This window comes from Pseudochaenichthys georgianus, chromosome 20, assembly GCF_902827115.2.
Source record: "Pseudochaenichthys georgianus chromosome 20, fPseGeo1.2, whole genome shotgun sequence".
Classification (NCBI taxonomy): Eukaryota; Metazoa; Chordata; class Actinopteri; order Perciformes; family Channichthyidae; genus Pseudochaenichthys; species Pseudochaenichthys georgianus.
This window is the reverse complement of record NC_047522.1, coordinates 15047617-15072407: the sequence shown is the minus strand read 5'-3', so window position 1 is coordinate 15072407 and position 24791 is coordinate 15047617. Positions and strand designations below refer to the sequence as shown.

The following is a 24791-nucleotide window of genomic DNA, read 5'->3' as shown; positions in this document are numbered from 1 at the left end:
GAACTGTCACTGGTTTAACTCTCTTTGATTTGGAAAGCACCTGTTCTTTCATTTCAGTTTGGTAGCGATCGATATGCTCTTGGATTTCACTAGCTGTCCACTTATTTGGTGCCTTAAACTTGAAAACAGCAGCAAGGGTGGGATCTGAGCAGTATTTGACAAACATCATTGCTACTTCCTGACAAGAATCCTCCATCTTCCGCCCAAGCCTCTTTAAGCCCTCCTCCGCTGCATCAACTGCCTTGTTTAGCCGAAGCCAGTACTCTACGGGGGACTCTCCTGCCACTGGAACTGTACTGTAGAAATCAGCCATGGGCATACATGAATAGGTCACATCACTAAAGTGTTGTCTGAGGATGTCATAGATCAATTATGGGTTATCTTGAGGCTTCATGGATGGGCAGTTCCTCAGAGTTATCCTCACTATGTCTTTAGCCTTGCCCATTAACTTAGACATTATCTCAATGTGCTGTTCTCTCAGAGGTGTGGCTCGTTTCCTGAAACACACTCCCATTAACTATTCCCACTCACAGACTGTGTTCTTGTCAGATCCATCTCCTCTGAAGACTGGAGGCTCTCTCACATCTGACAGCAACACTAACTTTGCACCGGTCAAGTTGAGGTAAGTGTGGTCACTGGGTAACTGGCCAACACCGCTCTGAGCTGGTGTGGCTCCAACACCCCTTGCTTCACATTCCCCCCTTAACTGCTCTCTTATAGTTTGTCCTACCTGCTGAGCAATGTGTGTTATCAGGTTATTTAAAGCTGGATCATTTGTATCTGGAAGGCTTGAATGTGAATCCTCCTCACTCTGAGGAGATGCTACATGACCTGGCATGCGAGTAGAACAAAAAGCTGGCGAATCTACATTAGCTGTACCTCTGACTGGGATAAAAGGGGACCCACTGATGGGTTTCCCTCTTCCAAAACCGAAACTAAAACTGTCAGTTAGAACATTGTCCCCATCCATTTTACCAGTAACATATGTCATTTTTAACCCTGTAACAATGAATGTAAAACAATTACAGAGAGAAAAAAAACAAAACAACAATTTCCTCTATGTAATTCTTTTTCTTCAATACATGAAAGTAAGTGTGCGGCGTGTAGCAACCTCTGGTGACCAAGCTGGTGTTGATCCACAGCCTCAGGAACGACGATGGAACAGTCTGAAGCACTGTGAATCCGGGTCACAGCACCACTGTAACCGGTCTGGTTTGACGCCACATGTGGTCTCTGCGTTGTGTATGCGTTGTGTAAATGAGAACGACTTCCTTCTTGCCAAACGGGATTTATTCTCTGTGCAAAACAGAATATAACAATTAGAGCAGGAAATCGCTTCATCAGCTTTCTAGCTTCACACTTCTCCTCATCGAAGTACCGCAGTCTCTTCTCCTAAGTCCTTTTGAATTCTCCTGTCCACTATCCCTTAACCCCGTGACGTTTCACTCAGAGGTCAAAGACGATAGGGTTAGAACTTAGGAGCTGATCTTTGGACTATTCTACTGCAGCCCGAATGCACTTTCACTATCCGACGTGTTTATGATGCGCCAGCGGACGTCATGAATGTGTGTCTGCTGCTGTGGGGGAACTATGGAAACTACAGTTTTCTATACAGCGGACTACAACATGGATGTTTAATAAGAACGAGGGACTACTGTAAACTCATCTAGAGACTCTGCACCGTGCTCTGATGCTGTTGCTTTGCTTTATGAACGTGGACAACAGAGAAACATATTCTTCATGACCAAAGTTGGAATTGAAATAAAAAAGGAAAGTCAAACTTATGCTCGTCACCCTCTCCCTCCGGTCCACATTAATACCAATGATCCCAATACGTATGATAAATTGCGATGTTAACAGCCTCATGATAACCTCATATGTTTTTAACTTAGGATCATACCTGTGTTTAGTCTAGAAAAAGGTAAATGTGTGCATTTTATTATAAAGTTGTGTATATTTCCAGACCGTTGCAAAAACTAAGAAGCTTATAAACATCAGGTTTAAAACTAAAAGAGCTTTGAAACACAATGAAAGATGTTTGGAGTTTTATTTGAGTTATTCATTTAAACTTTTGGTCTAAGAGATGCTGATTTGAAACCGTTGTTACATACAGTTACGGCATTTCCTGTTTCTGCCGGAGAGAGGGGAGACCGTCCCAAAGCTTGCTGCTGTATTTACTCCCTCCATCTGACAGGAGGGAGCCTCGTTGAGCTGCGAGTGTGGCTACAGACGGAGTTCACTCCATCACGGAGGGGTAGGGTCGAGGGAGTGGTTTGGGATTGGGATTGGGCCAGAGAAATGAGATGTCCTTCAACATGGCGCGCTGAAATTCATTTCCGGGTCACTACCGGAGGACCGAGGAGTCGAGGAGGGGGATTTGATGAAATGAGAAAGGGCCAGGGAAAAGGGCCAGACAATATACCAAGAGGAAAACATGACAGGGAGAACAGCAAAACACCCAAAACAAGACATACAAAACGTGACATAACACGATAATCGTAACAATACCACTCTATGTGTACAAGAAATATGATGCCAGCCAACAAGCGCTTAGCTTAGCATAAAGACTGGAAACAGGGGGAAACAACTAGCTAGCTTTTCTCTCTCTAATAACAACAATCAACACATTATATTTTGTTTTGTTAAGCCAGCGTTAAAAACTGAATGAAAACCTCGTAGTTTTATTGCAAGGCAAGTACAATCCTGGAGTCTTTGTTGCCATGGCAGCCAAATGATGGCCCAAGATTAGGGTGCGTTTGTATATCCAATCTGATGTAAGTAAAGTGTTGTTGTTGTTGTTGTTGTTGTTGTTGTTGTTGTTGTTGTTGTTGTTGTTGTTAGAAGGAACAGAGTGTTCTATTTCTGAAAGGGTTGGTTAAATGCATGAAAGGAAAAATGTTCCATCGATATGTGTAATTAAAAAAAATGTAGTGCCTCTTGCTATCAGTGAATAGCCTTAGATGATTATAATGAGACATCATAACAATATGTCTATGAAAATAAATAGGTACGTCACTTCTGTCTCCTCAGATAGAGCTCCAGAGTCCGCACTGCCACTTCCAGTGTGAGCTCCTCTGAATAAATGAATGATACATTCCAACCCAGCTTTAAATCTATAAGGTCCATTTTGAGTGCTCTTCGGTACTCAGAATGACTATTTTCGAATGCAGCCGCTTCATTTTTTCATATCACTCTGAAAAAAGTAGATAGGAACAGCAAAAAGTGAATCATAATATTTCCCAAATTACCTTCTTAATGATCTAGAATTAGGTCCTGAACCCCCAAAGAACTGCTTCCAAACAAAAGTATCCTTCAAAAAGCAACATATCTTCTCAGTGAAACCAAATAATTGCTAAAGTCATACAAGACACCCAATACAGACTAGCTACAATGACAGACTAATCAACTTTGTACTTTTAAAAATTACAATATCATATTTTCTCCACCTATATCAGTGTTGTTTTTTGCAACTAAATACATTTGCGTTGGCGTTGGCACTCAACTGTATTGGCTTTCACCAATATATTAACATCCTTATTGGGGAGGACTGTGTCTTTTATCTTGTACTTATTGGTGAAGTGGGATATCCCACAGTACCCAGCTGAAACCTTCCCAACATCTGCAAAAAACAATGTAGGCCTAAGTAAAAACTAAAAACTAAAAAATCCACAAAAGGAATATTTTTGGTGGGAAAAGTCTCAGAGGGGGAAATGTTGCCTGTTTCCCTTTGGTCATCACCTGATATCAAAAAGAAAAGCGTGGGGTTGAATCTTTAAAGTGAATGCATTATGTAAAACTAAGACATGTTTCTAGAAAGAATAAATGAGCAGTCATGGGTGGAGTGAGTCCCCTGCTGAGAGCCTGTTACCGGAGGAGGAGGAGCACAGCGTATTTCCCCCGCTCTGTCTTCCCTGAAACAAGACTGTTCTTCTGAGTCAACAGATTGAGTAACATGATAGAGCCTGCGATATGTGTGATTTTCCCACAGCCCACAGCAGCTTATGTGCTTTTTTGGTGGGACAGTTTCATCTTGACATTTTTTTTTACACGTCTTCCGGTTTCTTAGTGTGAGAATTTAAACCTACCAGGAAGAAAACGCACAGTAGGATACACTGTAAAAAAAAATAAAAAAAAAAAAAATGTAGGCGTTTTGTACATGTTTATAAATCGTTTTTTTTTCTTTTTGCATGCGATTATGTATCTATATATTTTTTCTTCCATTGTTCAATTCTTCAAATTAATGTTTTAAGTCGAGTTTCCCTTGAAAAAAGAGAAGGAAACGATTAAGAAACGAAAGTCTATCTCATATTGCTAAAGAAAAAAAAAATAGCATTCATTAAAGTTGTGTAATTTCTTGCAGTGTGGAGTCAGATATGTTCTCTTAGTCATCGATTCTTAGTGTACCATGAACGCATCGCTAATTACCGCTCGTGCTGCTGATCAGTTACTTGTACTTTCCTTTCCTTCAACAGAGTCGTCGGCGACCCTGTCCCTGAATACACCCCGCCGCGCGAGGGAATCCCGGCATATGATTGGACAATGCACGCTTCCCCACGTCATTCAGGATCCTGAAGTATAAAATGTGCGGTACAAGGAGTCACTGCTTCAGAATCCAGCTGTTGTGGAGGACACGAGAATCTGACAACATGGTGAGGGTCTTTATGTGATTGTAATTGTTTGTGTGTGTCTGCATGCATATTTAAGATTTAAGAACTTTTAAAATGGCTTCATAGGATATACTCCTGTGTTCTTGTTTGTTGTGTTAAATTAAGTGGTTTTAAGATAGTTCCACGTGCAGCCTGACTTTAGGCGGTGTGAAATGATTCACATCCTCTGCGTGGGTTTGACATCAGCTGTGGCATTTTCTGCACGTTGTAGTAACCTCACATTTTGTATTGTTTATTTTGGCTTTATTAGGCTTGATGTATGAATTAGATTATTATTTAAAAGGTCAAATATTAGCTTTTATTTACAATGTATCATTACCACATGTATTGATATTTCTTTAGTTATTGTTATATATCATTTGATTCATTCATGCTTAATAACATTTAATAGCCTATATAACTTAATAAGATTTTTTTATTTTGTATACTTGATATACAAAATTATATATCAGGTCAGCATTTAGTTTAGTTGCTAATTTTGAGGGTTTTTGTATTTATGTTACATTTGTACTAATATAAATGAATCTTTATTATTTTATTAATGATTCTCTTTAAGTAGTATGTAAACAACAAATCAGTTAGCCATATAGGCTATATTAAAATAAACATTTTAGATTAAAACATTCTAAATATCAATAAAGTTTCAGATCCCCTGCAGTCAGACTTTCTTTTTCATTGATTCCTTTCATATACATGTTTGATAATGGTTTAAAATGGCTTATGTATAAAGTACCTGCTCCTCTGTTCTTTGACAGTTACAACAAGCAAACCCAATGGACAGGCCAGCTGTGGAGAGATCACAGACCACAGACAACAGACTGTATCCATCACTGCCAGGCATAAACAGGTCAGGAACATCCCTTCATTTCATCAGAGATTATTACTGCATGCATATTTATTTTTGATTTACTGGCCTGCAGTGGTTGAAGAAGTACTCAGATCCATAATCTAAGTTAAAGTTAAAACAGTCGTTTTACACAGTACCAACATAATGTACTCAATACAATTTTCAATTCAGGACTTTTACTTAAGTATCAAGAGCAAAAGTACTCATTGTGCACAATGACTCTTTTTAAAGTGTTATATTATTAAAGAATATTATATTTTGTGATTGTTATGTTCTGTTAACACTTATAAGTGCATGAGCATTTTAATGTTCAGCATTGTGGAGCAGAGTTTATAATACAGGGTGAATTAGTATTGCAACCTATAGGAGCATTTTTTTTTTTATGTTAAAGTTAACAATAAGTCTTCAACAAGTTCAATATTGGCCTGTGAAATGTTGAGGAATAAAGTAGCATAAAATGGGAACACTTAAGTGAAGTACGAGTCCGTACAAATTGTACTTACTTAGTTGCACTTATTTATGCTATTAATTAAAGGCAAAATACTGCAAAATTGTCCTTTTTGTTTACGTGATTTAATGTTTTCAGGTATGATGTTTGTGTGGCGGTTCGCTCAACTGGAGAAAAGCCTCATTCCGCTGCAGTTAATCTTCCCGAGAGCCTGCTGAGAGACAATCAGGTAAGAAAACAGATGCAACCTTGGAAGATACGTCTGAGAGGATAATCACTCATGCTGTCACCATCTGATTCCCTGACCTCAAAGTTAGACCATGTTCTTTGTGTTACTGGAAACACTCAAAAGCAAAACTTCCAAAAATGTGTAAAAGGAAGTTAGTGGATACAGTTAAATTGCATAATTGTCAGTGCAGTCATAGCTGTACAATCCGTGTGCCACATTTTAACAGTTCCTCTTTTATTTGCTTCAGTCAAAAACTTCGGCTGCCAGCAGTGATGTCAGAATGAAAGCCCAAATATGTATCTTGGAAGAGCAAAGGCAGGAGGTGAGTACATTTCAGAAGTTAGATTATAATCATCCAAAACACACATTTTCCTTTCAGTACTTAAAACATTCATGTTCTTTTTCTTTCACTCAGCTTCTGTGTATTAATGAGAAATGGGCAAAAGAGTACCACACCATGGTACGATACTACAAAGAAAGGGTAAATTCACAGTCCTGAATGCATTTGTCAGTTTGTCTACTTTTATGTATTTGCAGTGCCTTCATGTTTTGTGTCACGTCTCGTTTTCAGGTTCAGGATTTAAAAACATTACTGCAACATGATCCCCTCGCAGTGGAGATTTGTGAAGGAGGAAAGAACGTCACATCAAACAAGAAAGCCAAAGATAAAGAGAACACATGGGTAAATACAGAATTCATTTTAATTCCAGATATCATTTAAAGGTCCCCTATTATACTATTTTTCAACAATATATTAAAGGTCTCAGATATATACAAAACTTGTCTCTGAAGTGTTTGGCTTGAATTACAAACAGATCGTGCATTGTAGCTTGCCATAAACCCCTCTGTTTCAGCCCTGTTTTAAAAGTGTTGATTCTGTGTCTGTACCTTTAACTGCTAATGAACTGCTGCTGGCCACGCCCCTCTGTTAGATGATTGGTTTAAAGCAACGTAATGGTTCTCTAGGAGGAGATTATAAGGAGGCCATAAGGTGGGCGGATGTTACCTTGGTTGGTTATTGGCTAACAGTTGTATAACCCCAAAAAACATCTGAGCAGCTAATCTTCGGACAGGTTTTATTTATAAATGTATCAGGACAAAAAGAGAGAGAATATTTTTTACTGAATCTTTCCTCTATGAGAGGACACATTTATGTATAAAAAGACATGGAAAAGTGTATTTTGCACAATAGGTGACCTTTACATTTTAAATCTGTAAAAGTGTGTATGATAATTTAATCCTTGTGGACATTTTTTCAGACTGGTGAGGAAATACTAAAAGCAGAAAAAGAGGCGGAGGAGCTGCGAGCACAAAACAACACTCTGACCCGGAGAGGGCAGCATCAGCATGAGGAGATCCTAAGATTGAACAAGGTGAGTCCAAATTGTTACATATCATAATGAGGGCCTTTTGAGAGTTTGTTCCCTGCAACAGTGGTTTAACAGCTGCTTTAATATGTTTGTCCAGGCGCTAGAAGAGGCTCTTCAGAATTCTAATCCTCTCGATGCGAGCAGTGAAACACTACAGGATATCTGGAAACACCAGGTAAGCTTTCTTCATCATCATAGTAATGTATTTCTTATGTATGTGCTTGTTTTTGTTTTATTTGAGTTAGGTGAGAAGACTGATACAACTCAGATGTTTGTATGTAAAATATGAAGCTACAGGGCAGAGGGCTCTTAGCTTAGCTTAGTTTAGCATAATGTCTGCAGTAAGGGGATACTGCTTGCCTAGCTTTGTACGTAAAGTCCACGTACAATAACCTTTAAAGATTTCGAGTAAACATGCCATTATGTTTTTTTGTTCAACTCTCAGACTACTGTTTGTCTCTGTTTCCAGTCTTTATGCTAAGATAAGCTCATTTTAAGCTGATACACATGAGAGTGCATGGTATCAATCTTAACAAAGGACAGTATTTCCCAAAATGTTGGTCAATTCCTTTAATGGTCTTGCTCAATTGAATCTGTATATAATGTTTTCTTATTGTTCATTTTCAGGCCCAGGTTTACAAGGAAGACTTTTTGACGGAGCGCAGGGACAGGGAGAAGCTGAAGGAGAAGAATCTGGAACTGGAGAACAAATATAGAAAAGTTCACAGGGAGCTATGTGTCCTCAAATCTCAGGTACAACACACAAGAATATGCCTGTTTTCTGCCTATTTCTATTTTCTATTCCTATTTCACACCAAAAAAAAGGCATAGAAATTTAATATTTTGTATCTCTCTTTTCCCAGGTTGCTCGAACACCACAGCCTGTTCTTGAATGCACCTGCACAAATAGAGCCACAACTCCAAACTGGGAGGTCCGCGAGATTAACCAGAAACACATCCAACTACAAAGACGCTATACACTTAACAACAAACTCTGAAATTCAACATCCCCCTCAGATCAGAGTTCATCATTAACAAAGTGAGACTTTAGTTTATCAGGCAGGACAACATCAAGGAAGTGAGCTCTGTTCCGCTTCAGTCCTCGGCCGACTGTCTGCTGCAGATTCAGATTCAGGTGGTTTTTGTTTTGGTCGTAAAGAGGCCAATCCACTAATCTGGGCCCATTTGGAGACCTAGGAATGAAATGCTAAATAAAACCCCACTAAGACTGGGAAATAGAAATGTGAAAGCAATGTGAACTAGTAGACTAAACACTTCCTAAGAGGAAAAAAGCAGCAAAGAATGAAATAAAATACTCTACCCGCTGCGTGCAAAGTTTGCTATGTACGCCATTGCAAGCTTACTCAGTTCCTCTTCTTCTTGTGACACATGTCCTATGGAGGAATACGAATTATTGCACATCCATAACACTATTGACTTTATCAAAAGTGCAACAATAAGGCTTGTTTCCAGTACCTGTAACCACAGTGTGTCCGGTACAAAAGCAGGCTCCGAGAAAAAGCAAAGCATCATCATAGTGGTCTGCTTTGACAGGTCTTGTTCTACCGTGCATCAGAGGAGAATATTGAAATTCGTACACGTACACAGGCACGCCCGCATCTGGAGAAGGAATTAAATACAAATCATGTTGTAATGATGAGGTTTGTGATGGCGTCACCGCAAATTACCTCTGTGGTATGCAGCCACTTCAAGGACAGGAAGAACGAGCACCATGTCGCCAAGTATCTCTGTGAAAACGTCAAGTACGTTCTCTGGAGAGTCGGCCTGTTGCAAGTATTCATTAAGTATTAGTTCATTTGCACCTGAGGCCTGTCAGAGGAAATATAGAGGTAAAGGAGAAGGAGAATTAATATGTAAGAACATTTTTTTAGTATATTTATGAATACTTGAAGGATTTTTGGTTTCTGTTTGTTGTTTATTTATCATGGAAATAAAGCATTGAATATGAATGTGTGTTGAAAGTCACTTACACGGGCGGGAAAGAACATGTTCATCACTGATATCACATCCTCCCTTTTCATACCATATAAATAAATAAACACTATTACCAATGTGTCATTTATATGCTTGGGAAATTACCAAACAAATGACATCCATTGTGATTAAAAAAGATATAAAGGGTCTTGCCATTGTACCTTTGGGAGCATCCATTAAAATTCATGATTGGTCAGTCCTATCATAAAAGGAACGTTCTGGAATTCTTGATGATTTAGAACTTCCTCAGGTGGGCCTTTCAGGAACACACCGTCAATAGCTGGACCTTAAACTGAAATATAAAGGCAGATATCACCTAAGCATACAGTGTTTATCATATAAAGGATGGTCTGTGATCACATAACCCTTTAGAAAAAAAGAGTCCAGAAATACTTTATCTGGAAACGAATGCAACTTAAAGAAGTAATACAGTAAAATGAAGTTTAAAACTGCAATGAATAGGATCCTTTTGGCCACTGGGAGACATTGACTTGTAGTAGTAGTCCATTATGTCCACCAGCTCTCTAACAGTGTCAGTCCTCTGTTCGGCTCTGAGCATTTGGTGAACAGTTGGTTGTTCATGCTTTTTTCACTGCTAAAAATACACTATGAGAGTGGGGAGAGTCAACCAAAACACACAAGCTTTAGATGGTTGTGGACCTTTTTCTTTTGGATATATGAAATGGAGTCAACCAACCAAGATATTGCAAAAATATCCAATCAAATATAAGTGAAAATGTGGGACATATTTACATGCTTTAACTTGAATAGTTTCACAACATGATTGTGCCTCCCATTAGGCCAAACATAACCCTACTAAGGTAAATCAAATATCGAAGGCAAGTGACGTACATGAATCAAGTCAAACAGCCCTGCATAGTTGACACTGGTAAATCCAAACCACACCTTGAAGATATCCGACTAAATGTAAGATAATCTTACTTCCTTAACAATTTGTTGCAGTGTAGAATTCAGTGGTTTTAGCAGTAGCGTGGGGTGGGGAAAAATGTAGGGGAAGCCAATGTTTTTGGGTCAGGGGGGGGGGGGGGGGTCAATAACGTAACCAGATGAGTGATTACAGCGCCCGGTAACATTTGACACACATTTGTATCATACAGATGCAGGACTTGTACACGCCTGTTATCTAAGCGACAGGTCCGCACGCACTCTCCAGCTGAAACTCTCTCGTCTTATTAATTTAAGCATTTTCTTATTAATTTATGCCAACCTCCCCCCACCAATGCAATACCAGCCGCTCAATGCGCAGTGCAGATTCGGTAATTAATAAATAAGAAGCATTCATTCACAAACTAAATCAGGAGACCTTTAAAGTTTTACGTTCACATCAAAGTATCAGAATGCGTTGTGTTGATAATGGACGAGACCCGCCGAGTCAGCGTAAAGTTGAGACGATCTCTGTTTAATGTCTGAATCTGAAACAGATAAAATGATCAGTGACTCCTCTCATTGGAACGTTTACAAAAAAGGGAAGAGGAAACGTGAGGGACACAATATATACAAAAAGTAAAATCACAAAGAAAGGAAATGAAAGTCCTCACAACAATAAACTCCTGAGCACAGCTCTCCGACCTTGCCAGGTATTTAAAATTCAATAAAATGAAGAACACAGAATAAAATAATATAAAACACAGAATGTGTGTGATTATACAAAATTAAATTAAATAAACCCCACTGCATATGTACATCTGTTACACTAACACACACGGCAAGTGCAGCAACAGTCCTCGTCTCTGTAATTAGTTCAGTCCGTAGTCCAAAAGTAACACAAAAATATAAACAATCTCATCTATTCAGCTGATCGGGCCCGATATGGCATGCTATCTGCAGTGCTGATTTTCGGATAGCAGCACCCTGTGCTAATTAAACAACTGCAATAAAACAACTACTTCAGACTGAACACCTGCAGCTAAATCCAGGCAAGCAATGCACAATAACCAACAGAACCACATCAGAAATGGCACACATAGCTACACGGGCAGTTCAGGCAACAGGTATGCACAGAGAGAAAGGGGTGTGCATTCAGTGGCGTAGCGGTGCGGGGGAGCCCCGGAGCTTAGGGGGCCCCGCCCCCACTGTAGGCTATCCTCTTAGATTTCGTAATGCGGGAACAGGGCGCAGAGGGCGGGCCCCCCCCCCTCCCTGCTATGTTGCTACGTCATGTGTACGCTACCTGTAGTAGTACAACAGTGTATCATTATAATTATTTGCTCACCTGCGATAGGGCTAGCCGGCTGATAACTAATGTTCATTGGCAGGCTGGGCAGCGTTCAAAAAAAGCGGGAAGCATTGCTCATATAAATAACGTTCATTAGTTGCATTGCCAGTAAACATGAAAAATGAAGCGCCACTTCCCAAGCGGTGCTCAGAATGAGAGCGAAAGCCGAACAGGAGAGGGCAAAACGACCTAAAATAACGTCATTGTTCCGGCAGGCAGCAAAGGTAGACGTAGACTCTAACGTTAATGCAGATAGACCGCTAGCAACCCCCCCCGGCCCCCGGCTGTCAGCTCCGAGTCCAGGCAGACAGCCCAGCAGCCCCGTTACAGCGGAGCCAGCTAGTCGTGCCTCGCGCTTCGAGACAGGTTAGACATTAGAATAATAGAAAGTTTTATTCGCCATAACCAGTAAGAGTATGCTACAGGTTACATTGGAATTGGAATCTAATCCGTTCCTTTTTGCAGGTCAGCAAGAAGTCAGCTGTGCCCCCTCCGAGGCCAGTTCAGACATAGGCATAGCCAAGGCTGCCCAGCCAGCTAGCCGTGCCCCCACAGACCCTAGCAGCCCCGTTACAGCCGAGCCAGCTAGTCGTGCCTCACGCTTCGAGACAGGTTAGAATAATAGAAAGTTGTATTCGCCAATCGCCATAAAGAGGAACGTGCCGAGGCGACTGGCTTGAAAAAGGCCATGGAGAGCTTTGAGTTTGTTGTAATGACTGTAATACAGGGCAAGGTCCTTGAAACAGTCAACATTGTGTCCCAAGCTCTCCAGTGCAAAGACGTGGACCTCTTACAGGTGACAGCAATACTTGGTAACGCAACCGATACACTTGCCCAACTCCGAGGAGAGTTTGATGGCTTAAAAGCGCACGCGCAAAACCTGGCATCCTCATGGGGTGTCCACAGTCTCTTCAAAGACAGACGCGCAAGGCGCACAAAGAGGCACTTTTCAGAGCTTTGCGAGGACCAGCGGCTCCAAGACCCAGGGGAGCATTTTAGAGTGGCGGTATTTTACGCAAATATCGATATTGTCGTTGCCCAACTCAAAAATCGATTTGTTGGAATGAGCGAAGTCGCACAGCGATTTTCTTTTCTGCTTCCCCGCGAACTTTTGCGCACAACAGACAAGGATCTGTCTGAGTCCGCAAGTGCTTTATCAGGCCAGTATAAAGACGACCTGTCAGCCGAGTTTCCTTTCCAGATCCTGTCCCTCCGTAATGCTCTTAAGCCTACGATAAAGAAAATTGAGTGTGGAACAATCAAAGACCTTGCACAAACCCTGCTCATTGAAAATCAGTCCATTTTGCTAAGTATCCCCGATGTTGCCACAGCACTGAAATTGTGTTTAACTATACTCGTGACTGTTGCCAGTGCTGAGAGATCTTTCTCAAATCTTAAATTAATAAAGACATATTTGAGGAGCACAATGTCGCAAGAGAGACTGTCTGGGTTAGCAGTCCTTAGTATTGAGAGCCGACGCGCGCGCAGTATAGATTTAAAGACTGTTATACAGGACTTTGCGCAGAAGAATGCCAGGAGACGCGCTCGTATAAAATAATAGGCCTACAAAGCAGCTCCTGATTGCATCCTCTATGTAGCCTATAGGATGTGTTTTATTTGTTTGTTTTTTGTAGGCTACTTTTCTTTTATACAGAATGTTATATATATGTGAACCGTTCCGTTGTGTGAACTCCAATGATGATAGGCTATAACGTTCTACAATATACCTTCATGTTACAAAAAATACACAGCCACTTGTTTGTATTTGTCAATGATGTTTAAATCAGATGTATATTATTATACAGTTCCTACTGACCTTACTGTTTAAATCAGATGTATATTATACAGAAAGTTCCTACTGACCTATAGGCCTACTGTTTACAAAAGATGCCTGAAAAAATAAACATTTTAAAAAGTGGCCGCGATGTCCATCCCATGTCACTCTATTATTGATTTAGGGGAGGGGGCGGGGCCCCATGGTCCGACCTGCGGGGGAGCCCCGAAATATTGCGCAACGCCACTGTGTGCATTTCACTCGCCCTATTTGAAGAGGAAGGCCATTCTCCTGTCTTTCATGGTAGCGAAGTGGTCAATAACAATGTCATAGAACTTCCCAGCGGCCTTTAGGTCCTCCACAACAACAGAGTCAATGGATATTGTGGCTAGGTTGACAAGTCTGTCCTGTCCACACGTGTTCCTCAGATACGTTTTGATCCTTTTTAGACAGGAAAAGGAGCGCTCTGCTGATGTGCTGGTGGCTGGTATCGTGAGCATGAGCTGGAGCAGCTTGGAGACCTCGGAGAGTGTGCCCTGTGATGTACCTGAACGCGTTCAATGAACGATCGTTCATGAACGCGTTCATATTTTGGGCGAACGTGAACTGAACGTACTGTATTTCCGCTAGATGAACGTAATTGAGAACGCGTTCATTCTCAGCGCTGTATAACGGCGTTCAAAAGTGCGTTCATTCGCAGCACTGTATTATAATGGCGTTCAAAAGTGTACCAGATTTCATATGCCTTTCAGCCGAAAACCCAGTTAAAACACACCGTAAACAGGCTTCAAAATAATGCGGAAAACCACCCAATCTGGCAACAGCAAGCTGCCTGTGACGCGTACGCGCCTGTCACCCCTAGCTATCGCACTAAAATATAAATATATCAGACTCCTCACAACAAACAATGTGGAACCGCGGAACCGGCGAGCATTGAATGAATTAATTAATTAGTATGGACGAAGCCGAGAGCAGCTGCAGCAGCACTCGCGGCAGGGGTCGGCAACAGGCGGACCGCGGTCCGGATCCGGACCCAGACGCCGACCTATACGGACCCGGAGCTATAATCAATACATTAATAGGGACGCTGATTTGGGTGACTTGTGTAATTCGTGGAGAACCGAAGAGTTTTCGTTTTGGGGGTGGGGGGGGGGGAGTCAGTCCGACAGACGGACAACTTCTCACTTCAAAAAAGAAGAAGAAATCTAGACCGCAAAAACAATTAAACAAGCGAGTACCTGTTTTTCCTGGCCAAGGACAGGTTCATGAACACAACACGAGCGTAACGTGTCTTCACGTGGTATATGTCTCGTCTGAAAGGAGTGCTGAGCACCGGAACGCTGCTCCAGCCCTTAAAATATTGCAGTACCCATAAGGAGCCGTACACATGCCGCAGTGTTTGCGTGGCTGTGTCTTTAGTTGTAAGCACAGTGGCGATCTGTTGTTATTAGCATCTGGTTAGCTAGCTATGCTAACGAATTTAAAGAGCTTTTCTACAACCAGGTGGAAGAGAGCTATCTCCTGAGAGGCTCAAATAACCTCAGCTCAGTGAGGTTAAGGCACACCTTGATATGATCATTATAGTTAGTAATGAGACTAAATGAAAAACAGGTATAAAATACTATATGACAGCAACAAAAAAGTTGTTAAAAATAACAAGGATAGAGTTTAAAAGGGGAGTGATTTGTAAAATATCCAAAAAGGAAAATATGCTACAGTTCTGTTTCATATGGGTGTTGAGAGATGTATCCATAGATCTCTTAATGTTGCTCTCAAAGTGCACCACATTGATGCATTTAACTTCAATATTTAAACATTACACATATCCACAGTATTTAAGTAATGTTAATTGACAATAAATATTGTTGTTTTTGAATTGTACTTTCTTTATTTGATTGGCAGTCAGTTGTTGATTACATGCAGACGTTGATAAAGCTACAGGTCACTTCAATATATATCACACTAATTCATGAAGCAACTTAGACATTTTGATGTTCCGGACCTTTGCATGGGGAGATTTTTCTCTAACTGGACCTCGTTGAATTTTAGTTGAAGACCCCTGCTCTACGGCGTCGGCGTATGAGCATTTAAAAGAGTTTTACGTTAAAGTCAGTACTGACTCAGACGGAAAAAACTGTGTGTAAACTGTGTCCGCCCGGTTTGAAAAAGCAAGTCCGTACATCGACGACGTCAACAACAAACCTTAAACGGCACATTGAGAATAAGCACACGACTAGCCTTTCACGGTATGTGTGAGTGGCGAATAAAAAAGAGAGCCAAAACAGATCCACTACCACCCAAATCCCATTAACATCGTACAGGAGACAAATAATAGCTCGCAGCAACGTATTGAAAAAATAACTATAAATTAGTTCATTTTTGAAACCATGAACTTTAGTTCAAGATTTGGAATTATGAACTATGAACTGAACTAGTTCATTTTAAAATGTGTGAACTGTGAACTGAACTAGTTCATTTAGAAAGTGAACTTTCCCAACACTGCCTGTAGGTCATCCTCAATAAGAAGCTGTATCAGCTCTCCTGGTGGCTTGTGAAACAACCTGTTGTTGGACAGCGTGTGCAGCAATCCTGACGCGTCCAAAAAGCTTTAATTTCACAGCACAATATATCAACAAGTCCTCCAACTCATACGACCAAATGGGTCGATTGTTTAAGAACCTTATTACGACCAAATATGTCGTTTGTTCAAGCGCTTAATACGACCTATAATTACGTTTTAAAATTGTCGGCCTCGAGTGCTCCCGTTCAATGCAAACGTTACAGAGTGTTGTTTATTCACAAATAACCCTCTCTGTAAAATCCTAAATTGTAGGATAGTTTGGCCATTAAAACGCTTTATGATTAGATTTCTAGCGAGAAGTATATATTGTACTTTTAGAATCCACGTCCAGTCGATATGTAGGATCTATAGTTTGATAGATATTACGAAGATGATTTGAGGTTTCGTCAGGAGAACGTGTATATGCGGCAAGCTTCCATGTAAAGTTACGGGTTGAAAACAGTATTTCCGGTCTGGCCGTTTTCATAATAAAACCAATGATCAAATGATTTAACAGTGATATCTGCACTACACATCCACTAAAAAACATCAGTTTATCCTAGTTAATTATACGACATTAATTGGTTTAAATTCTGTTCAATGCTTTTGTGTTTTTCCCATAGGTTTTTCTCTTTCGATTCTGAGAGACACCTTTCTGTTTTCAGAGGTTTTGATAGGCTAAAATCACGCCGCAATGCACGTCGGGATATGGGGTTTATGTGATATGAAATCGGAAAACATTCAAAAAATAATAATAAAACTTTATTCAGAGTGCTCTTGCTTTTCTCTTTGAAAGTCATCACATAACGGCATTGCAATACACGGTTCGGCTGCATTAAATATTACAGATCTGCCGTAGATATGTATTTATAGAGCCCTGATCAGAAGACCTTTTGACAAACTGGAAGAGATGCCGCCAAAACTGAATACGTGACGTGGACCATACATATATCAACAATTAAACAACATCTTCCATTTCTTTTCACACAATACGTCTCCTTGCAGTATCAACACTAATTCGGCTGACTTTTATATTTGATCCAATTAGTAGATAGGCTGTGTTTACACCATAAAGGTGCACAGCTGATATAAAGGGACTTTTTTGTAGTTTTTAAAGATATTACTGATTTTCTGAACTACCTTTCCAACTCCTCATGCAGTTGACTGTTACAGGTCTATATCAATCAATCAATCAATCAATCAATGTTTATTTATATAGCCCAATATCACAAATGTTACATTTGTCTCAGTGGTCTTCACAGTGTGTACAGAATATCAGTATGACAATACGACACCCTCTGTCCTTAGACCCTCACATCGTACAAGGAAAAACTTCCAAAGAAAACCCAGTTTAAAGGGAAAAATGGGAGAAACCTCAGGGAGAGCAACAGAGGAGGGATCCCTCTCCCAGGACGGACAGACGTGCAATAGATGCCGTGTGTAAATTGAAAAGATAATACATTTGCAACATAGGTAGTCCAAATGTTTGGAAATGCATGTGTGTATAATAGGAAGATGAATCCACGAGGATATCCATCCAGGACCTATGATCCAGGACCACAGCCACGACTCAAGATCCAGCGCTCGCGATCCAGGACACAGGACCGCAGGATCATCCATGACTCCGGATCCCAGCGTATATAGACACCAAAAAGAAAGACATTTGGGGAAGCTGGGTTAATCGGAACATGAGTGTACACGGGTATAGACAGAGAGAAGGAAGAAGTAAGATGTCCCCCGACAAACTAAGCCTATATCAGCAAAACTAGGGGCTGAATCTAATCAGCCCTAACTATAAGCTTTATCAATCTATACAAGTTCATGGTACAATGCATAAGCTTCACATCGAGAGACTGAAACTGTATTTTCCTTTAACGTTCGGTTTTAATTTCCCAATAAAGTTTATAGTCATATTATGTACGATATTATGATGTTGTATTAACTAGACCACTGGTCTAAACCGCACCTCCTAGTGGTTAAAGCACGTTATTGAATTTAGTTGTAGAATAAGTTATATTTGATGAAAACATTTAAATATTAAGAGTAGCCTACATACAAAATAGGGGTCAATGATAGAAATATAGAATGGAAAATATCAAGAAGATACTGTAGTGATCTCTACAATAAAACAATTTAGTGCAGGACGTCCAAAGATATTAACAGGAGGATGTGCAAAACAGACAAACTGATAAGGCTGAATTTTACTCAGGTGTAACTAAAGTCTGATTTAAGGGTTGTTTATATTTCACATCATTAATCAGAATCTGCAAAGTAACAAAAATAAATGTAGTAGAGTACAAATACCAGGTTAACCTCTGAATTGTAGTGGAGTAGAACAAAGTAGTACATGCTGCTGTAACAAAAACATTTCCCAACTTGGGATCAATAAAGTATATCTTATTTTATCTTAAGATGATCGATGGCTACTGCCATATTTGCAAAATGTGCCTCTGAACCTTGACAAGTGCATGTTTCCGGCTTATCAATGAACAACAGGAGGGGTAGACATAAAACCATCTGTTAAATAAAGCTCTTCTGACCTTAGTTGTGGGTATATTATTTCACCATTTATTAATTATATGTTTTACAATTGATAACACCACTGTGTTTCGTATCCCCTAAACCTCCAGGGTGTACACGTTTAATACTGCCAACTTCTAATTGTGGGAAATACGAAAACGTCTTATAAAGAGACGTGCCATATATTGCGAAACACACAATAGGGGGGGGGGGGGGGGGGAAGCTGGAGCCGGGGGCTGGACCCGTCCAATTCCAGTTTTGGAAAGTCTGCCGTGGTTCCATTCTATTTCAAAGAGCTGTTTGACAGCGTAACCTTGTCGCACTGCCACTCCAACATCCAATCACAGGGCTTGATGACTAATCACGGGGTTTGTAAAGCAAGGCGGATGTTGTAGTCCCAAACGATAGCTGGGGATTCTGGGTAGTGTAGTGTCTTCGGAAACTGTAGTGTCTAAACTCCTAAAAAACTATTTGTTTCTCTGACTCGAAGGTTAAAAACACAAAAGCATTGTACACCATTTAAACCAATCAATAGTGTGTAATTAACAAGGATAAACTGATGTTTTTTAGTGGATGAGTAATGCAGATATCACTGTGTAATCATTTGACAGTGAGGGGAATATATCCGGTTTTATTATGAAAACTTCGAGACCGGAAATACTGTTTTCACCCACGCTAACTTTACATGGAAGCTGCCGCATATACACGTTATCCTGGCGAGACCTCAAATCATCTTCGTAATATCTATCAAACTATAGATCCTACACATCCACTGGACGTGGATTCTAAAAGTACAATATACACTTCTCGCTAGAAATCTAATCAAAAAGCATTTTAATGGCCAAACTGTTCTACAATTTAGGATTTTCCAGAGAGGGTTATTTGTAAATAAACGGGAGCATGTTGTTTCTTACACGACCACTAGAGGTGCTACACTTTAAAACGTGGCTATGGGTCGTAATCTAGGTGCTTAAACAATCGACCTATTTGGTCGTTTTTTGTAGGAGGACAGGCTGCAATATATATCATTTTTAGATTTACCGTGCCTCTCAATTGCCCGTGACAGGTTGGCAAGGTCGATGAATCCTGAAGTTGCCCAAGGATTGTTCAGGGAGCACGAACCCTTGTCAAAAAGAAGACATGGCCAGCAAAATAGACGCTGAAGTTTAGCGCTTCCAGTTAGCCACTCCGTGCGGACATAATTGTCCTCATTGAACGTCCGATTAGATCCCTTATTCCTCTGTGTACACAGCTCGAATGTGGGCGTTGTCCTGCCATCTGCTTTAATTTTTAGTTGCTGCTGTAGCAGAAGTTTAGTGAAGTTATGCTTAATTAAGTACGCCAAATCTCCTCCCTCCATAATGCTTCATTTGCTTGATAATTTCTAACGGCGGTGATGACAGTTACCGTATTAAAATTGATGTTGATGTGATTGGATGGCAGTGTCCAATCAAATCGCCAGCCGCCCCTGAAGGGAAGCTAGAGGCGGCTAGCTTCCCCTGGCATGGCCCTGACCAATCACAGGTTGGCAGGGGCATCACGTGGGCCTCATCTGATTGGTTAATCCCTCAATTTTTTTTCACCAAGGGAAACTAGATTCTGCTGGCCTCCTCTCGCAACAGTGAATGCAATCTACTGTTTCACCATGACATCTAGAGGGGCGCTGTTTCACTCTTTGTAAAATACTCAATGAGAATGGGGGAGAGACGGAGAGACGGTCCGGCAGGAACACACATGAAAGGAGAATTACAGAAACAAAACAAAGTGTTTTTATTTATTTGTTTAAATTATAACTACAATACGAAAAAACAGGGGCAGCCTGGCTTCCCTTGGCCTCCGGGAGAAAACGCCACTGGGTTTTAGGGGCCCTTCTTCTGATTTTAATCACCAAAAATACCCTGTTCAGCTTTACAAAGGCGCTCAACTGACTTCTCCGAAATGTTAGGAAATTAAAAAACAATAAACTGCTTATTGTACCTTCTTCATGGCGCTCAGTATTTCCTCCTCAGACCGGCCTTTGATACACTCGACAAGCTTCTTACTGTTGCTGCTCTCACAGTCAGACAGATTGGCTATCATCTGCAGGAGGGATTGGTGGAATAATATCAGGGAAAAGTAAATTATTATTATCAGTTATTATCAGTTGTAGTACCTGAGCAATAGCCAGTGGATTGCTGGCGTAATGAGCTTCCAGTGGTGCCACTCCACTCATGGCGATAGTTTTGTGGAATAAATCCTCAACTAATGGAGACAGTACCTGCACAGAAACATGTGTTACAAGTCTGTATTCCATATATTAAGTGAATTATTCACCTTTATCTCACCAGCATAGAGACACTGATGCCACCTGCAGATTGTCCAAAGATGGTCACTGAATTAGGGTCTCCATTAAAGGCCGTTATGTTGCCACGAACCCACTGAAGGCCGTCTATTTGATCCAGGAAGCCCCTGCAGTTACCAGGTGCATGCTGGTCACCCGTGCTTTTTTAAAACAGCAAACAATACATTATGGTGGAGGGATATTAATGCCACAACATTATAGCCTACTTTCACCTCATGTTAGCATCAGGAGCGCAGAGATATCTAGGACCTCTAGAGACCTCTACTGGCAAACAGAAGGAACTACAATTACTAACTGTTTTTTAAAATGGCAAATGACTTGTACATCTGTATTATCGCTTAATAACTAACTTTATGATGAACTACTAAGGCTGTTTTTTATTTAAATAACTATTTATGATGATTTGACACCTTATGTTTCCTATTTAAACACGTTTTTGGACGATAAACCGAAAATGTTAAATGTATCTGAGTCTGAAACGTACCTTAGGAATCCCAAAATACTAAGGTGATACTGAATTACAACCACAACCCTGCAGCCAGGCCTCCCCCATGGATCCACACCATCACCTGGAAAACAAACAAACCCAAATTACTCAAACTGAACACAGTCTCTGTGATCTTTGTATGATTGAGTTTTAAGCAAATGCCTGTTTTCCATTCATTCCGCTACACTCATTCACTCCATGCAGCTGATCAGTACTGCCATATTTTATTACTGTTGCATATTCTGCTGAGTCATTATATGTGTGCTGTGCATGTGAACTAACAGGCAGTTTGTCTCCTGAGACAGTCCCAGTAGGTCTGTACACATTAAGATAAAGGCAGTCCTCGGATATTTCTACTGATGGATACGTCAGTGGGAATGTTTTCCACGCTTCCTCCACAGGTGCTGTATCCTGCAGACACAGAAAGTCTGATTTAAGCCATGATTATTTTGAGCTACATGCTGTTGTTTAGCACGTATAATGTTGACCACGTAAACCACATTAGTTTCGTGTGCGATCAACAACTTTTCCCAACTAGCACTTAACACAAACCACAACTGAGGCTGATGGGAATATTATTAGTTTTGCAGATATGCTACAGAGAACCAAAGTGAAACAGGAAGTTCTCTGTTCTGTTTTAGGAGTAGAAAACCTCATCCAAAATCCCCTTGACGTTAGCAATGAGGCTGATAATCAAACTACATTAATATTGTGTGTTTATAGGTTAAGGACATGTATAGTTCAGATATTTCTTCATAAAAGCAGAATATGATCATAGACCATGATACTTCGCTTTGATGACACAAAGTCTTGACCCTAACCCTGACCTGCACATTTTTATGTGCACTATCATTTGTTGTGTACTGATTTTTGTTTAAATCAAACTTGTTTTACTTCTTATAGAAAAAACAGTACTTGGATTCTCTTTGTCTTAAAATAGACAATTTGTCTAAGGTAAGTAATCTAAGCGTATGGTTATTCGCTTTTACTGTCAGTAAATTGAATTGAAATGAAATGTAGCGTAATGTAAACCTCAAGAACCCTCCTAATTGTTTAAGGAAGATTAAAGACCAATTAGTAAGAGATTATATTAAGATACAGGGGCTCCAACAACAACCCTTGTGTATACTGTACTCACATTTTAGGCATTTTAGTTGCATCCCTCTCCCCATCTCAGGGCTCAGCTGGCTGGGGGGCAGCAAACCTCAAGGGCCCCACAGGTGGATGAGCGAATGGGATGCCTAAATACTCCTCAACCTGCTGCTCTACACCTTTCACTGCTGTGTAATGTCCTCGCACAGTGCCAGATTTTAGAGTCACTTCAGGTCCAGAGCTCTCTAATACACAGAAGGTATCAAAACAAATATGATTAAAAGTCATTTCGATCAGTTTGGAGATGATCTGGTTTTACTTTGTGTTGTGCTTGAGCCAAGGAACACTGCAGGAGCACAACAATAAGGAACAGGTGGAGGAGAAGGTTTCCCATAGCTGACAGGAACTATAACTGCAGGAATAATGACTTACATACACACTTAAATAACTCTGAAGCCTTAAAACCAGAGTGCAAAGTTGATATTTATATCTGAATGATACCTTGTAGACAGGTGTGTTCACCACCGTCTAAGGTTACAAGCACACACACACACACACACACACACACACACACACACACACACACACACACACACACACACACACACACACACACACACACACACACACACACACACACACACACACACACACACACACACACACACACACACACACACACACACACACACACACACACACACACACACACACACACACACACACACACACACGCACTCCTCAAAACATCCATATATGGTTATCCTGGATATTTACTCAGTTACCTTAATGACTCACAAACATGTGCTGGCTTAAATCCTCTAACTGTGAAGAGGAGTTCAGTTAAACACCCACAGTTGGATTTTGAAGACGTTTATTGGCACAGTTATAGCAGCAATGTGTTTATTCCCAACAACAGTTTGTTTCTATTTGGCTGTCAAAAATCTCTGGCTAATAGTTTAATATACAGGAAATGAAAAAAAAAAACAGGATGAGCTCAGTTGAAGTGATTGTCAACACGATTGCATAAAGTGCATATGCAACATAACAAAAGTGAAACTGCAAATTTAAGTCGCCAAATCATATTTGTAGGTACATCTCAGTGGTTTAATCTGAACCTGTTTATAAATAGATGCAGTAATGAATGATTATGATATTCTAAGGCCGTATGGTGTTGAAATACAATATATTTCATTGCTTTTACATGGTAACACAACTGTACCAAGTGCTCATGTTGTTACATTGTAATGTGTGATGTCGAGAAAAGTCAAATACTGAAACACTTCTCTGCCTTTTTACAGATAAATAGGTTAAATACAGTCTATGGAAGTAATCTCAGCCCTAACAGCCACCAAGCGGAATTAAAGAGTCAATTTCTGGCCAGTATTGCACACCAGTTCTGACGCATCGGCCTCTGAACTCTGCCAACTCCGGAGCAGGGAATATTGGAACATCCACTTGTCAGTCCAATAACTCCCCTGCCTTCTTTCAGTAGAAAGCAGGGTTTGTGTGCTCGATGACGCAGCGCCGGCAGTGGCGTCTCACGAAGCGCAGAGCCTCTGGCGACACCTCGCAGTCCTGCACGTTGAGAAGCTGCAGCTCGCAGCAGTTGGCAGCCAGAGCTTTGAGTCCTCGGCCTGTCACACTCTCGCACGCTCTGAGGCTCATTCTTCTCAGGCCTTGGCAGTACATAGCCAGCTGCTCCAACCCGCTGTCCGACACAAGCGGGCACTTACCCACGTCCAGGGACTTGAGTTTGGGGCAGCTCCTGGCCAAGTGGCTCATACCGTGGTCTGTCAGCCCCTCGCAACCTCTGGCATTCAAATAACGCAGTCTAGGGCAATATCGAGCCACGTAGCGCATGCCTACATCAGTTATACGGGTGCAGTGGGCCACACTCAGGTAGCGAAGGCAGCCCTCCAGGCGGGCGACTTCACGCAGGCCGAAATCCCCCACCAGGCGGCAGTCACTGAGACTTAGCTCCTTTATTGATGGGCAGTGGAGAGCCAGGTGGCGCAAGGCTTCATCCGTCAGTCTGATGCAGCGGCGCAAATACAGATGTGTCAGGCGGGGGCAGTGCGAGGCGATAGTTCGCAAGCCCTCGTCCTCCAGGGAAAAACAATCTGTCATGTCCAGGTAGTGGATGGAGATCTGCTGGCCGTGAAGAGGGGACAGCTGCAGGGAAGCCTCCTGGGTAAGGCTGATACATGTGACCTTGGAACAGC

General features: G+C 41.0%; 2 protein-coding genes and 1 pseudogene across 2 annotated transcripts in view; 1 reads left to right on the top strand and 2 right to left on the bottom strand.

The window, feature by feature from the left end:
* Positions 1-4406: 4406 nt before the first annotated feature.
* LOC117465747 (TNFAIP3-interacting protein 3-like) lies at positions 4407-9531 on the top strand. The gene is made up of 10 exons (XM_034108745.2): positions 4407-4649; positions 5423-5514; positions 6101-6191; positions 6439-6513; positions 6607-6672; positions 6763-6873; positions 7451-7564; positions 7659-7736; positions 8189-8314; positions 8425-9531. The coding sequence occupies exons 1-10, from the start codon at positions 4581-4583 to the stop codon at positions 8557-8559; spliced, it is 957 nt and encodes a 318-aa protein (XP_033964636.1). The 5' UTR covers positions 4407-4580; the 3' UTR covers positions 8560-9531.
* Positions 8580-24020, bottom strand: LOC117466059 (cocaine esterase-like; annotated as a pseudogene).
* LOC117465746 (F-box/LRR-repeat protein 7-like) overlaps positions 23424-24791 on the bottom strand; it is a 32323-nt gene continuing 30955 nt past the window's right edge. The window contains exon 4 of the mRNA XM_034108744.1: positions 23424-24791. Coding sequence (XP_033964635.1) covers positions 24055-24791 — 737 coding nt within the window. The 3' untranslated portion in view covers positions 23424-24054.

Bases quoted from the DNA above. Each gene is read 5' to 3' on its own strand.
- LOC117465747 (XM_034108745.2), top strand. From the start codon at position 4,581: ATGTGCGGTACAAGGAGTCACTGCTTCAGAATCCAGCTGTTGTGGAGG. The intron at 6,514-6,606 runs GTGAGTACATTT...TCTTTCACTCAG, and splicing joins TGGAAGAGCAAAGGCAGGAG to CTTCTGTGTATTAATGAGAA. The intron at 6,874-7,450 runs GTAAATACAGAA...ACATTTTTTCAG, and splicing joins AAGATAAAGAGAACACATGG to ACTGGTGAGGAAATACTAAA.